The sequence below is a fragment of the Anopheles arabiensis genome, chromosome 2, assembly GCF_016920715.1.
Source record: "Anopheles arabiensis isolate DONGOLA chromosome 2, AaraD3, whole genome shotgun sequence".
NCBI lineage: Eukaryota > Metazoa > Arthropoda > Insecta > Diptera > Culicidae > Anopheles > Anopheles arabiensis.
In genome coordinates, this window is record NC_053517.1 from 38,365,532 (window position 1) to 38,379,195 (window position 13,664).

A 13,664-nucleotide genomic window follows, 5' to 3' on the forward strand; every position below is an offset into this window, starting at 1 on the left:
TTTTATCCAAAACTCATTATATATACACAAATAACATAAATGCTAAATAGCCACAGTAATTTTAAATATTTTGCAGTTTTTATGAAACCCGCATGAACCAATTCCATGATATCGAAATCCTTGAAATGAAGCTGCAATCGTCCTAACAAATGTGTGCAAAATTCCAAAACATATGTTGAGCGGACGTTTAAACTGACAACGGCCGTCCTTCGCCCTGATGTGCGGGGCGAAGATGAATTCGCGGATGAACACCCGTTGCTTGTTCTTCCCCCCTCGGTGGAGAGCGGTGGTTCATTCGTCACGTTGGTCGCGCATGTTCTGAACGCCGTGTGAAAATTCGGCCTTTCACTCCTTTGTGCTCGTGGTAAGTGGAACGTTTTTCTGTGTGCTCCTGCAGATTTGTGAAAGGTTTGTGAAAATTTCTGGAAAAAATCATCGGCCATCCGGGAAACCCACCGCAAGGCTACTAAACACTGTGCTAAACCGTGAGAAACCGTTGTGCCGGCGACGGATTTAACGCTATCGAATGGTAGAAATTTGGTGCAAACTGTGGCGTTGCGGAAGGTGTTGCAATACCTGCCGGTTTCTGCATGTGCCGGAACCTGGTGTGACCAGTCCTGGCACGGTGCCCACACTTGCAGCCGGCGGCAGCTGTATAAAGTGTTGCTGGATTTTCCAAACAAACAAACAAAAAAAACCCACACCATCCCTACATTTAGCGGACAGCATATTTTAATTTGTGTCTCCGTGTGTGTGTGTGTGTTTTAATTCGAGGAAAATCCTTTTTTCTGCTAATATATTGCACTAGTGCCCATGTGTGCACACTCCCACCAACACCCCTCCGGTACCATTTGCGGCTGCGGCATGGATGGGATGGAAAAGCATGGCATGCTATCTGGATGAAAACTATTTCACCATCGCAAATGACGTTCTTTGCGTTTCTGCAACGTGCAGTTTCCCCGCACAGGGTGGGTGCTGGTGTTGTTTGATCGAGAAACCATCTAGACGGCAGTTGAAATCCATTTCAAGTCGCTGCTATCGCGCCGGGGCAACGTGAAATGTTAGAAAAGGATAGCTCTAGCCGTTGGGGGAAAACGGCCCCCAGACACACCGCCTGCCAGCAGGTATGTGCGAGCGGGAACGCACTAGCTAACCTTGCAATTTGCTCAGCGAAGAGGAAACACTGTGAAAACCTCGGCTGGAGCCCAGCAGAGCTCAGTTCGTCGCGACGATTGAAAGCGAACGTGCGCTGGTGCAGTTTCGTCCTTTTTAATTCCGGAACAGTCTGCAGACTTGAGAGAGGCAGGATTTGTGTTTCTGTGCGTGTAAGTGTGTCGTCTTTAATCTTACCGGTTGTGCATTTGGAAAGAATTGCCCTTTGTAAGTAGTAGTCTCGAAGGTTTTTTCCCTGTATTGAACATATTTGCATATTGAGGTGCAGACTTGGCCGAAACTAGCCGGTCCGCCCGGCCCACATGGTTTGTGCGGTCTTGGTGGATGTGGGCCGTGTTCTGCGGCCCGTAAATCTTAGGTTAGGTTTTCGCGAAACGTTCCACCTCGTGGCTGATGAGTGGAAAATGTGCTTTTCTATATTTATACACGCCGACATGTCATGCCAGCGGGAGACAATGTCTCTCGGTACGCGGAATTGCAAAAGACGGCACTGGGCGGCATGTGCGAAATGAAGAGGAGGGGGAGTGGAGGGAGTGGTGGTACAAGGGGCGGTTGGTTGCGGCAAGAGCACAGGTTGACGGATAAAGATTTTTGCTTCTGTCTTTCGTCAAATTGTGCGAGCACACTGTGAAAAGCAAGATGTCTGCCGGGATTGGGATAGAAGAGAGCATCACAGATCACAGCACCGTTTGCCGGGTCTCGTGTATCGCGAAACTCGTCGTTGGATTCATTGTCGTTATTAAGTTAGAACGTTATTTCTTGGAATACTTTTCGATTCCAATAATTAATAACACTAATATGTATTTCTTGAATAGGAAAGTTCCTTTAATATTCTATTGAAACCTTTTTTTAACATCCTGTATGAGTAACGCATAAAACATGGCTGACTTGGATACCACGGCGAGCTTCGTTGACAACCATGCTCAATTTTATAACACACCAATGTACGTAGAGGCAAAAATCAATATCCAACGGGTAGTAAAATCACATTGAACTCTCTTCAACTCTGGGAGGCTCTCTGTGAAAATTAAATGCCGGTGCCGACTGGCCACATTAAATGTGTTCATATTTTACGCGCAGTTTTGCTGCATTAGTACGAAACACTTTGCTGAATGTTTCATGTTTCATAAAATATTTAGTTTTTTTTTGAAGATCCAACAATTGTTGGAGCATTGTGGGCATGGCGCCCCGACAAAAGATGGCGCTCTCAGTTTTATCGGCTTAATCTCACTAATTACGTATTGGACATAATGAAGATTATTTGTTTTATTTTTCCACAGTTTTGGAAAAAGGCACTTTCCCCACAGGAAGCATTCTATTTTACTTCAGAGTATATTGAATTAGTTGTACTTACTGTTTGTTCAGAACCACAGAAAACCTTATTCTCCCCCACACGTCATCATCATCATCATCATCAGGTCCATGCGCATGAGCGTCATCCAGAGTGCGCTTCTTGTAGAGTTCTCCTTCACCACGACCTCCGCCAACTCTTTCCCCGCTGGTGGGGGTCAGGAGAAAGGCCACATTCTTATACAATCTCGATACGAAAAGCGACTACGTCGGTCGAATCGAACTTATTTGTCTGTTAAAAATACAACTGATATGGACATTTCCAATCACACACGTGTCAATTGTCCAGCACCGGGCGTCTCCATCGTGTGTGGGAGGAAGCTTATCGGCGGTGGTGACCATTAGCGAGCATGCACATCATGGAAAATGTTGTATATCGATTTTTATTGCCTTGCTGATAGACACATCGGGCGAGAGAGGGAGAAAATGAAAGGGAGAGCGAGAGAGAGAATGCAAGAGTGGGAGAGTGTAAGACTATCTTTGAGCATATCCTTGATGTGTTCTGCGAGTAAGGATATGGGAACTATATGTTTTGGTTTACATCACTTTTGATAATTGTACAATAATGTATAACGTTTCACTTTTCTCAGCTGTGTAGTAATTTATTTTTAATATAAAAATATTGCTGGCATTAATATAATATGAATATTTCTTTAGTAACGAAATGATAAATTGTATAGATTATTCAAATTCATTTTGTCCATATAAGGCTATAGCATTTTTAGATAGTTTTTTTAATCATTAGTTTATTTATTAGCGAAATCTATAACATGCGTTAGTACGTTTGCCCTCCTGCAAGTGATTTACACGTTTTTTTTATTCAGGAGTAACTGTCCAAAAAGGCCGTATTGCTTAAAGTGACATGTTATTTTTGTTAAAATACAAAATAAAAAACAACAAAAATATTGTATAGTTTGATGGGAAAGAGAGGCTAAGAAAACAAAATTATGTATAATTACACTACCCAGAGTATTTGCTGGAATTCATCAAAACATGTTTTCGGCTTGCTTGCGCTATAGCAAGGATTAAGAATACCAGTATCACATAGAATTGAACCGGTCGCAACTGGTAACGCGTCAGGGCTGGGCCATCATCACTGTAAGGTTAATAATCTCACGAATTTGGCACTGAAAATCGCTAAATGTATGGTAAACAAATCGTTGTAAAACGTAGTCTAGAAGAGGTTTGAAAAATCCCCCGATAAGCGACTTACATGTGACGCTAAATGCTTTACTCATTTCATGATGAAAGGCATTATGTCAGGTTGTTTTGAAACAAAACGTACAATCATTCTGCCTAAGATCCTGGAATGACTCGTTGTTTTTTAATTTATTTTTTATTTTTGACTATGGATAAGAGCAACAGCAAAGATTGATTTCTCGATAAGCAAATAATTCAAATTTAGCAAAACGGTAGATTTCTCAGCAAAAAATGGGTTTCAAATATTTCAAATAATGGTCTTATAAAATCAATACTCCTCGCAGTATGCTTCAATAAACATTTACGAAAAAACAACTCAATTCCTATACACTAGAAAGCTAACTAAACCGTTTAAAATCGTTCAAATTGACCTCGATTGAACGCACAACACTGTAGGGAGTGAGTGTCAGTAACGCAACCTCGTGACAATCATTCCGTATTTTCAAAGGCATCTTTTTTTAAACTCTCACTCCCGGCCGCTGCTCAGACTGTACGCATACGTTCGCGTTGCGATAGCGCGAAGCAGCGTTGAACCCGACAGAAATGCGCTTTTTCGGGCCGGACCCATATCAAGCGCCAGTCTGCGATGATCGCGATCAGTCTAGAATTGTTCATTCTGTGCGAAGGAGCGCGCACCACCTCGCAGACTCGTTGGCATTTGGAAGTCGCCTGTTTGCTGGAAGCATTCCGGGTGTTTGCCATCACGTTCAGAAGAAATCGAAACTGTCCAAGTGCGCAGCGCTGTGGGTGGGGTTGTGAGTGTTAGAGAGGGTAGTATTGGGCCAGATCAAGATGAGGATCTTTCACGTGATTCTAATGTCCTACGTCTGCTGGATACTGATGGTCCAGTCGAAGCAGATAACGGCCCGGTTTAAGCACATCAAATGCGAGGAGGAAGAAAAGGTCCGACCATAGGGATAGCTATGAGTGAATTTGTAAACAATTTGTGGAACAATTCCGTAACATGTCTAAATTATGTATATGAGAAAGTTGTCCAGCAAAAATAGTAATATGGCGGTGTTCTTTCTTACATTTCAATTGTAGATTTTCGGCAAATCGTACGAGTGAGCGAGCGTTTGGTGTCCCCCCCTTTAACCCGGCATCAGCAAGACACAAAGCAAAAGAAAACGGATATTGCTAAAGGAATAGGAAGCGTCTAGAGCGAGAGAGAGAGAGAGCGAGCGTGTTTTAGTTGGATTTTGTTTTGAGCCAGCAGTAGCAGAACCCGTAAACGGCCGCAGAATGGGAAAGGAGAAGACTCATATTAACATCGTCGTCATCGGTCACGTCGACTCCGGCAAGTCGACCACCACCGGCCATCTGATCTACAAGTGCGGCGGTATCGACAAGCGTACGATCGAGAAGTTCGAGAAGGAGGCGCAGGAAATGGGCAAGGGCTCGTTCAAGTACGCCTGGGTGCTGGACAAGCTGAAGGCGGAGCGTGAGCGTGGTATCACCATCGATATCGCGCTGTGGAAGTTCGAAACGTCCAAGTACTACGTGACGATCATCGACGCCCCTGGCCATCGCGATTTCATCAAGAACATGATCACCGGTACGTCCCAGGCGGACTGTGCCGTGCTGATTGTTGCCGCCGGTACCGGCGAGTTCGAGGCCGGCATCTCCAAGAACGGCCAGACCCGCGAGCACGCCCTGCTGGCCTTCACGCTCGGCGTCAAGCAGCTGATCGTCGGCGTGAACAAGATGGACTCGACCGATCCGCCGTACCATGAGGCGCGCTACGAGGAAATCAAGAAGGAGGTGTCGTCGTACATCAAGAAGATCGGCTACAACCCGGCCTCGGTGGCGTTCGTGCCGATCTCGGGCTGGCACGGTGACAACATGCTCGAACCGTCGGACAAGATGCCGTGGTTCAAGGGATGGGCCGTGGAGCGCAAGGAGGGCAAGGCTGAGGGCAAGACGCTCATCGAAGCCCTGGACAACATTCTGCCGCCGTCGCGCCCGACCGACAAGGCGCTGCGTCTGCCGCTGCAGGACGTCTACAAAATCGGCGGTATCGGTACGGTACCGGTCGGTCGTGTTGAAACCGGCGTTCTCAAGCCAGGTAAGTGTGCTCCCCCCCACCGTTGGTTTGATGTCAAAATGTTTAAAACACTGTTTGATGTTTCACCTCTTTCCCGTAGGTATGGTGGTTGTGTTCGCTCCGGTCAACATCACCACTGAGGTAAAGTCCGTGGAGATGCACCACGAGGCTCTGGCCGAGGCTCTGCCCGGTGACAACGTTGGCTTCAACGTGAAGAACGTGTCGGTGAAGGAGCTGCGCCGTGGCTACGTTGCCGGTGACTCCAAGGCTAGCCCACCGAAGGGTGCCTCCGATTTCACCGCTCAGGTAAGGAAGAAGATGCACAAATACCATAGAGAGATAGTTTATTTTTTTTGTTCGATATTTTTCAACGGCTAATTAACTGCTCGTATGCGCAAAATAGCGCGCAAGTGAAACGCGCAAACGTCAGTAGCCAAAATGGGGATGTCTAATTTTGGATGTAATTTTACACTGCGTCGTAGAAAACGTAAAAAGGGAAAAATAAATGCCAGCTATTGTTAGTATCCGACAAAGTCCATTGACGTCGTGGACAAAAATATCGGCTTGCAGGTGGCACGTCCGTACGAACAACAATGAGTACAGCGTGGTGTAGCAGCTAGAAACGTGGTTTTGTAAAGGCTGCCACGATTTACTTCCTGCTTCAAGCAACCCGGAGATAGAGAGCACATTATTTCGTAATATCCCTATCACTGTTGGGTGGCCCAATATCAAAATTGTTGATAATGTGGTCGGTGCAGTTCACGGTTTTTGGAGTTGTTTGTCTTCTTTTTTGGCACAACTGGGGGTCCCGTTGATTGCCGATTAGAGTAATCTGCAAGAAAACCAGTGTCGAACTAATCTTGGAAACAGTCCAAACTCTCGCACTGGTACCATCGGTTAACACTTACGTCACGTTTCGTGGCTTTGGCTGATAAGTTCACCGTCTGGATGGCTGACCTTTCGGTTAATCATTTGCACACTGGAGCTTGCAGCGCTCTTCATTCCTAAGGTCCGTAGCACACATCGCAAAATCCTGGTGTGGCTCCGTGGCAGGCCACCATTAATCAGCCATGTAATAATCATCTTTCATGTCCAAAATACAACTTCCACGTGTTATTAACGAAGCCTCCCTCCGTCTGCCTTCCCTTTGCAGGTCATTGTGCTGAATCATCCGGGCCAGATCTGCAACGGCTACACGCCGGTGCTCGATTGCCACACCGCTCACATTGCGTGCAAGTTTGCGGAAATCAAGGAGAAGTGCGATCGCCGTTCCGGCAAGGTGACCGAGGAGAACCCGAAGTCGATCAAGTCCGGTGACGCTGCGATCGTCAACCTGGTGCCAAGCAAGCCGCTGTGCGTCGAAAGCTTCCAGGAGTTCCCGCCGCTCGGCCGCTTCGCCGTGCGCGACATGCGTCAGACGGTGGCCGTCGGCGTCATCAAGTCGGTCAACTTTAAGGAGGCTTCCGGTGGTAAAGTAACGAAGGCCGCCGAAAAGGCCCAGAAGAAGAAATAACTAGAGACACAGCAACACCCGTCACTAGTAGTAGAAGCAGAGGAATATGAGTATGAGCTAGCAGTACTAACAACAACAGCAGCAGCAGCAGCAACAGCAACAACAGCGATAAGAAAGGATATCCAATTCTCTACGTTATTATTAGAAGATAATAATTATGATGATTACGAAGATGATGCTGATCGCGCACGGGACGACGAGTCGGTGGTAATGGCGTGGCTGAAGAAAAATCATTCACTATTATTATTATTAAATAATAATCTAAGAATTAATATTAATGATAAACTACCACTTAACCATGCTACTACTGATAACACTTATAATTGTAATAATTTAAAACGCCACTCATCGTCGTCGTCAACCAGGGGAAGTGGTGCGGCACGCCCCGCCCCGCCCTATCCGGCTGCCGTCGGCGATGTCGACCGGGCGGACCGGGCGGCCACGGGCACCACCGGCTGCACCTTCTCCCTCAAACCATCGCCCTCACTGTCACTGTTTTCATCGGTAACTAATTTATTTTACCACCATCGCAAAGCATTTCGGAGGAAAAGTGGTGGCATCGATGGCCGGCGCGCGTTCGCCGTAGCGTCGCCGCACGGTCAGCAATACCGCCAGCTGCTGGTCGACACCATCGCGACCGCCCTCGTCCTTGTGCACAGCATCGTCTTCGTCGTCGTTGCGCCTGCAGTTAGCAGCATGATCGCCACCGCTACCGTAGTGTTAGTACAGCTTCGAACCAATTCATTGGCTTCGCTACGATCATGATGATACTCTCCGGAGAGACTAGGGCCAGAGGATATATGCGCGCGACTACCATCAGAATACTAGAAACAGGAAGGAATGTGAAGGCCGGCAAGCAATCGGCGGTTTAGCGATTCTATTACCAGCAAGCTGTGAATCAAGCATACCTGAACATACTAATTGCACCAGGCAAACAGACACAACAACAACAGCCCAAAAAGACAAAGAATTATGTAAAAGATTTTTAAAAGCCAACCGTCGCCGTCGCCATCGCTGCCGCTGCCGCTGCTCCTTGTAGGACCGGAATCCAGGCTTTTGATTTGTGCAAACGCAACATTACTAGCTAAATATGGGCTTCGTTGGTCGCGGGACAACATCGCAGTGGTTGGTGGTGGTTGGTGGTGGTGGTGCTATAAAAAGCCAAAAAAAGACGCACTCAACACAAAACCATGAGAGCAGCAAATTCGTCGCAAAAATTCGAGCGAAAAAGAAACAAGAAAAGACCATTTACGATCCTAAAACTGTGTTTTTTTCTTTTGTTCTGTTTTGTTCTCTTGTGTTGTGTTTCATATGGACCCCACGTCACGTATGGTCCTTCCTCGTTCACTGTTTCTGTTCACTTTCGGTTTGTGTTTCCTTTTCATTTCGTTTCTCTCTACCATTTCGCCGATGTTATACCTCTTTGCATTTGAGTTACTTTTTTTCACTTCCTCCCCCCCGACAATGAGTAATGGGATGTCCTCTTCGCGCGGGAGCTCAAAATCATCGCCCGCCTGCCTGATGGCTGTCTGCTGCTACATAACTAGCTAGCTTACGCCCCCGTTGTTGCACGGTTCCGGCTCTGACAGAACGCGCCGCACATCCGCGCATGTACTGTCTTGAGCCGCGTCCCGGGGGCACGGACGATGGGGGTCGTTCCGGCCACTGGACTGGTTACCATCCCGACCGTGAGGACAACGGAAGCGAAACGTAAGCGGCGCTCCCCTTATATGTGTGTAAGCGCGATTGGATCGAAACCAATTCAAAAAATCGTAACACATTTAAACGTATATGTGAAACTTCAATGTACTCACACTTGAAAAGCCAGGACAGCACATAGGATGGAAAAGCAAATCCCAGAAGCCCTAAGAAGCTATCAATAAAAATCCAAAAAGGCTTACAAGAAATTTGCTATCGCTCGTACGCGTGTTTCCTTCGCTCCGCCAATTATGGTCCGTCTTATGCTTGCAAATAGAAGAAGAGAGAAAAAATGAAAGAAAGGCCACACTTCGCACCTCGGCAGAGATAAGGGACAAGATTGTTTGGGTCTTTGATTTAAACGCTTGATGGAGGAGGGGGAGGGTTTTAATCACTGATTACGAAGAGGGGTGGGGTGAGTCTCGGAGAATCTCGCTCGTGAGGAACAACACAGCTTGGGCGGCCAGTGTACGCGGTGCTGCCGAAGCGTTACGTTCGTCGAGCATGAAGCCGCTCGTGCGCCATAAGCTGTTAAATTAAATTAAACTCATAAGGGAAGCACCCGAAGCCACCTTACGCCAGCAGTTAGATGGTCTGGGGCGAACTGTTGTTACACATTACCAAATCTCGTGTGCGGTGTGCTTCGTTCGACTCTTCTTGTGGTAAATATTTAAACCTGCGCGTGACCTACATTTACGTGCCCTTCTACATCACAGTTTGATCTATCCCTCCCGCTTCTGCTTGGTTGCGAAGGGCAACCGCCTAACAAAAAAAGAAACTACGTCACCGGGCTACTCGGCGAATGACGACGAGCGGCTGGACTTTCGACCCTACCGCCGTCCGTCTGTTGCTTGGTCATCGCAAGATCAGATGGTTCGATGCGGCGCTAGCCCGGTTATGTTGCGTATGACATAATTTTGTGTTATGCTGCGCTCACCAACACCGACCCAAACAGAGCGAGAAAGAAGAGAAAGAGGGCAGAGATTCAGATTAGCGTTGATTTTTGGACCATCTTTTCCTGCTCTCTCTCTTTCTCTCATGCGCCCTTCGAACTGTGCGTGCTGTAGTTATGACGTAGTATGCGCAGCAAAGGGCCCAAAAGGGAAGAGTGTCTGTGTGTGTGTGTGTTTGGGATGTGCAATAGTGTGAGTTTTTTTTTTACTTCTTGTTTCTTGTTTCCCTCAACGATAGCGAAAGGTGGTTGTTTTGCTTTTTGCGTTCTCGTCGACGCTGCGTTGCTTCCTTCCATCAACGTGCAACCCGCGTGTGCCCATCAACCATGGCAGGAGGAAAACGAGCATGAACGGCGCGCAGCAGGCGTCGTTGTCTATTGCTAGTCCATGCGTTCATGCGGAGCGTGAAAGGTGAAATTCAACTCTGGACGTGCAGATGTGGAACAAATACTGCCCATAAAAGCACGCGCAGCCCCGTGCAGTGAACGTGAAAATCGATGCCGCGATAAGCGTCCAGAATCTTTGCCCCGAGAATTCGTTTCCTTTCGCAGTGCGTGCGTGTGTGTTTGTGCGTCTTTGATGAAAATGAAGCCCGTTTAGTGGATGGATCGGACATTCGGTGGGCACTGTTTGTTGGCCGTTATCGCGCCGTCGGTTTTCGCTCACAGTATATGCACAGAGGTTAATCGCGGGCCGCTGGAAATCATTTGGACAGTTTGGCTATATGGGCGCGTGGTGTTGTTGCGCCCGCGTGCTACGTGAAGCGCAGCTTCTGCGCTGACTACGGATGGGCATCGGCATCGGATGTTTCTCGTAGATGGTGTATGTGTGTGTGTGCGTGTTTGTTCCTTTCCACCGGTTAAAGTGCATCGTGTTCCAGAACGGAATCGGGCGAAAAAGAGAGAAAGAGAAAAGTGAGGCAAAAAAGCACAAGGGGTGTTTTTTGCGAAAGAAAATAATACACACTGCCAACGTCATCAGCGTGTAACGCCGTGGCCAGGGAGATAGTGAGATCGACGGTCAGTAGCCATCGGTGACCCGTGTCTGGAGGGTGCAACTGAATGCAACCACTCTAAATGGGAAACCATCCCAGTCCGCCATTCTCGTACGTGAACCGGCGCAGTGAACAACTTCATTCTAAGGGGTGGCTTATCATCCCGGTGGTTCAAGTGCACATGGAATAGAGGTGAGGTGAGCAAGGTGTTAGGTCCCATTCGCTATAACAAGTGTGACGCAATCAAACGAGCCTGTGTGTATGTGTGTGTGTCTGTCTAAGCGGCAAACCCAAACTATCATCTGCTGACCATCTACTCACCCGATGGCATCCAGTGACCGTTGGTGTCGTTGCCGGAGCAACACGTGCTAGTGTCACCGCTCGCCTGGATTTACATCGTGCGATGCCGTACCGCGATCGCGACTGTTTTTGTGTGATTAGCGTAATCTATAATTGCGGCAAATAACCAGTCTCAGGTTCTAGCCGTGCGGGTTGCTGTGACAGCATCGAGCAAAGCATCGAAACAGGAACTACAGTGTAAAGTACGGCACTCTCTTACATTCTAACCGCACAGTGCGGACAGTGTTTAGCAGCGAGGGCATCTTTTACGTCCCGCTTAAAAATGGGCAGTCAGAAGCGCGACTACGACGTGCTGGAGATAGTGCCAAAGTGGGAGATTACCAAGATCTATCTGCGATGTCTGCTGGCCAACTTGACGATACTGCTCAAGTGGCTTTACGAGAGTGTAAAGTGCAAGGTGAACCCGACCGCGATCATGCGGCGCACCATCGAACGGACCGACTTCCCCAACAAGCCACCAATCTTCATGACCGACACCAACCTTGGCCGGCATTCGTACGTGAAGCTTGAGGTAATGTGCCCTCTCCGAGAGTTGGCACCCGGTGTGACATTGCTCTCTTTCATGTGTTTTTTTTTTATATTCTTAAACAGAACACCAAACTACACTTCGTTGAGGCCGGTAGTCGCAGCAATCCCATCGTGCTGCTCTTGCACGGCTTTCCCGACTGTTGGTTCGGTTGGCGCTATCAGGTGGGTGTGGAATTTTGACCTCAACCTGTCCGCATCCAAACAACTCCGCCACGCTAAACTAATCGCCCGCTAATTCCAGATACCGGAGCTGACACATTATTTTCACGTTATCGCACTGGATTTGAAGGGATTCAATGACTCGGACAAGCCGCACTGGCGTTTCGAGTATACGCCGAAAAAGGTGTGCGAAGATTTGCGCAAATTCCTGATCGCGATCAGTGCCAAAAGTGTTTCCATCATTGGGCACGATCTGGGAGCAACGATTGGGTAAGGCCGAGAATTGTTTCCTGGACCTTCTATCTCAGTGTTTAATGGTTTTGATTTATGTTTTTTTTTTACCACTAGATGGCTGTTTGCCCACACCAACCCTGAAATGGTGGACAAGTTTGTAAGCGTTTCGACACCCCACCCGAATCTGCTGTGGGACAATCTTCCGAAAAGTTCACCCTTCAACCGAAACTGGTTAGAATTTGTACAGGTATGAAAAACAAAATTAATTTTTTCTTAAATCCACAATTGAATGACATTTTTTCTTCCCATTCTCCAGCTACCAATGTTGCCCGAGATGGAGCTAAAGCACACGGCCGACAAACTGCTGCGCCGCTGTCACTCTCACGTTACAAAGGAAAAACTCTACTTATCCGGCACGAACGGCACACTGACGAACAACCTGATGGAGGCGTATCTGTACAGCTTCTGCCAAACGGACGACTGGCGGGGACCGCTAAACTACTATCGCAACTTTCTGTTCTACCGTGTGCGCGATGGCGAGATCCTGCAGTGCCCGTGTCTGATCATAACGGGGAACGACGATCGGTTTTACAAGCTCGAGTCGGTAGTGAAGAGCTCAGAGTTTTGCGAGAACTTCATTATAAAAATCATCGAGCAGTGTGGCCGAGCACCGCACCAGGAGATGGCGGCCGAGTTTAACAGCACGCTGCTAAAATTTTTAATAGGTAAATGATGAAAACCATGTAAAATCAACGGCTGAGAGTTTCAATGGAGGAATGCAAATTTGGTTTCTATCCTTTTTTTGTCTTGCAGGTAAAAAGTTCTCACAAAAACCCACCGAAGTGCAGCCGGCGCAAGCGCGAGGTCTGGTGGGTCGTATGTTTGGAGGCATTGGAACCGTTGCAAACAACACCGTAAAGCTGGGCAATAATCTACGAGAAACGTACGCGTTTGCAAATCCGCTCAGTAATGTTCCAAACTTTATGATAAAAGGATAAGTATGTGTGTCTGTGTCGTTTTTGTGCTACTACTTCTTCACCACTTCAAACACACAAAAAGAGCAGAGGTCTCTGGAACCTGTTGCGCTCAGAATTAGTCATTAAATGGTGTGCTCCATACGCTGTACAATATTTAACATAAAATCATGTGCAAAGTGTTTCCAGCTATGACTAAGAGTATGTGTGTGAGTGTGTGAGTGTGTGCGTGTATATAAATTAAGTATCATACATTGACCTCCATTGCTCAGAAAATAACTTAATAAGTTTAATTATATCGGAACGCAAATAAAGTATCTACGTGTTTTGTAAGTCTTCTTGTAAAAATGTATTTTATCAACCGCCAGCTCTCCCAAAATAATCAAAACAAACTTCTGACTGTATTTGTTCCGAAACGATGACAAAAGACTGCTGCTCTTAATAGCGCAAATAAAGATTATCAAGTATTTGGAGGCAAAGTAAA

The 13,664-nt window shown here is 47.2% G+C and overlaps 2 protein-coding genes across 5 annotated transcripts; both read left to right on the forward strand.

Annotated features, from left to right (window-relative positions):
* The first annotated feature begins 290 nt into the window (after positions 1-290).
* LOC120898145 (elongation factor 1-alpha 1-like) lies at positions 291-9,187 on the forward strand. 4 transcript variants are annotated; one of them, XM_040303596.1, is made up of 4 exons: positions 291-364; positions 4,768-5,788; positions 5,868-6,073; positions 6,921-9,187. In XM_040303596.1, exons 2-4 carry the CDS (start codon positions 4,966-4,968, stop codon positions 7,278-7,280), a joined length of 1,389 nt encoding a protein of 462 aa, XP_040159530.1. In that variant the 5' UTR covers positions 291-364; positions 4,768-4,965; the 3' UTR covers positions 7,281-9,187. The 4 variants fall into 4 exon arrangements, with proteins under 4 accessions (XP_040159530.1, XP_040159526.1, XP_040159527.1 ...); XM_040303592.1 differs by having other exon boundaries at positions 303-408; XM_040303593.1 differs by lacking the exon at positions 291-364 and adding an exon at positions 1,204-1,325.
* A 252-nt stretch (positions 9,188-9,439) lies between these two features.
* On the forward strand, positions 9,440-13,513 carry LOC120893724 (epoxide hydrolase 4-like). Its single transcript, XM_040295789.1, has 7 exons — positions 9,440-9,640; positions 10,170-11,796; positions 11,877-11,975; positions 12,055-12,242; positions 12,321-12,453; positions 12,523-12,931; positions 13,020-13,513. Exons 2-7 carry the CDS (start codon positions 11,548-11,550, stop codon positions 13,202-13,204), a joined length of 1,263 nt encoding a protein of 420 aa, XP_040151723.1. The 5' UTR covers positions 9,440-9,640; positions 10,170-11,547; the 3' UTR covers positions 13,205-13,513.
* Positions 13,514-13,664: the final 151 nt, after the last annotated feature.

Bases quoted from the DNA above. Each gene is read 5' to 3' on its own strand.
- LOC120898145 (XM_040303596.1), top strand. From the start codon at position 4,966: ATGGGAAAGGAGAAGACTCATATTAACATCGTCGTCATCGGTCACGTC. The intron at 5,789-5,867 runs GTAAGTGTGCTC...TCTTTCCCGTAG, and splicing joins AACCGGCGTTCTCAAGCCAG to GTATGGTGGTTGTGTTCGCT. The intron at 6,074-6,920 runs GTAAGGAAGAAG...TTCCCTTTGCAG, and splicing joins CCTCCGATTTCACCGCTCAG to GTCATTGTGCTGAATCATCC.
- LOC120893724 (XM_040295789.1), top strand. From the start codon at position 11,548: ATGGGCAGTCAGAAGCGCGACTACGACGTGCTGGAGATAGTGCCAAAG. The intron at 11,976-12,054 runs GTGGGTGTGGAA...CGCTAATTCCAG, and splicing joins GGTTCGGTTGGCGCTATCAG to ATACCGGAGCTGACACATTA. The intron at 12,243-12,320 runs GTAAGGCCGAGA...TTTTACCACTAG, and splicing joins GATCTGGGAGCAACGATTGG to ATGGCTGTTTGCCCACACCA.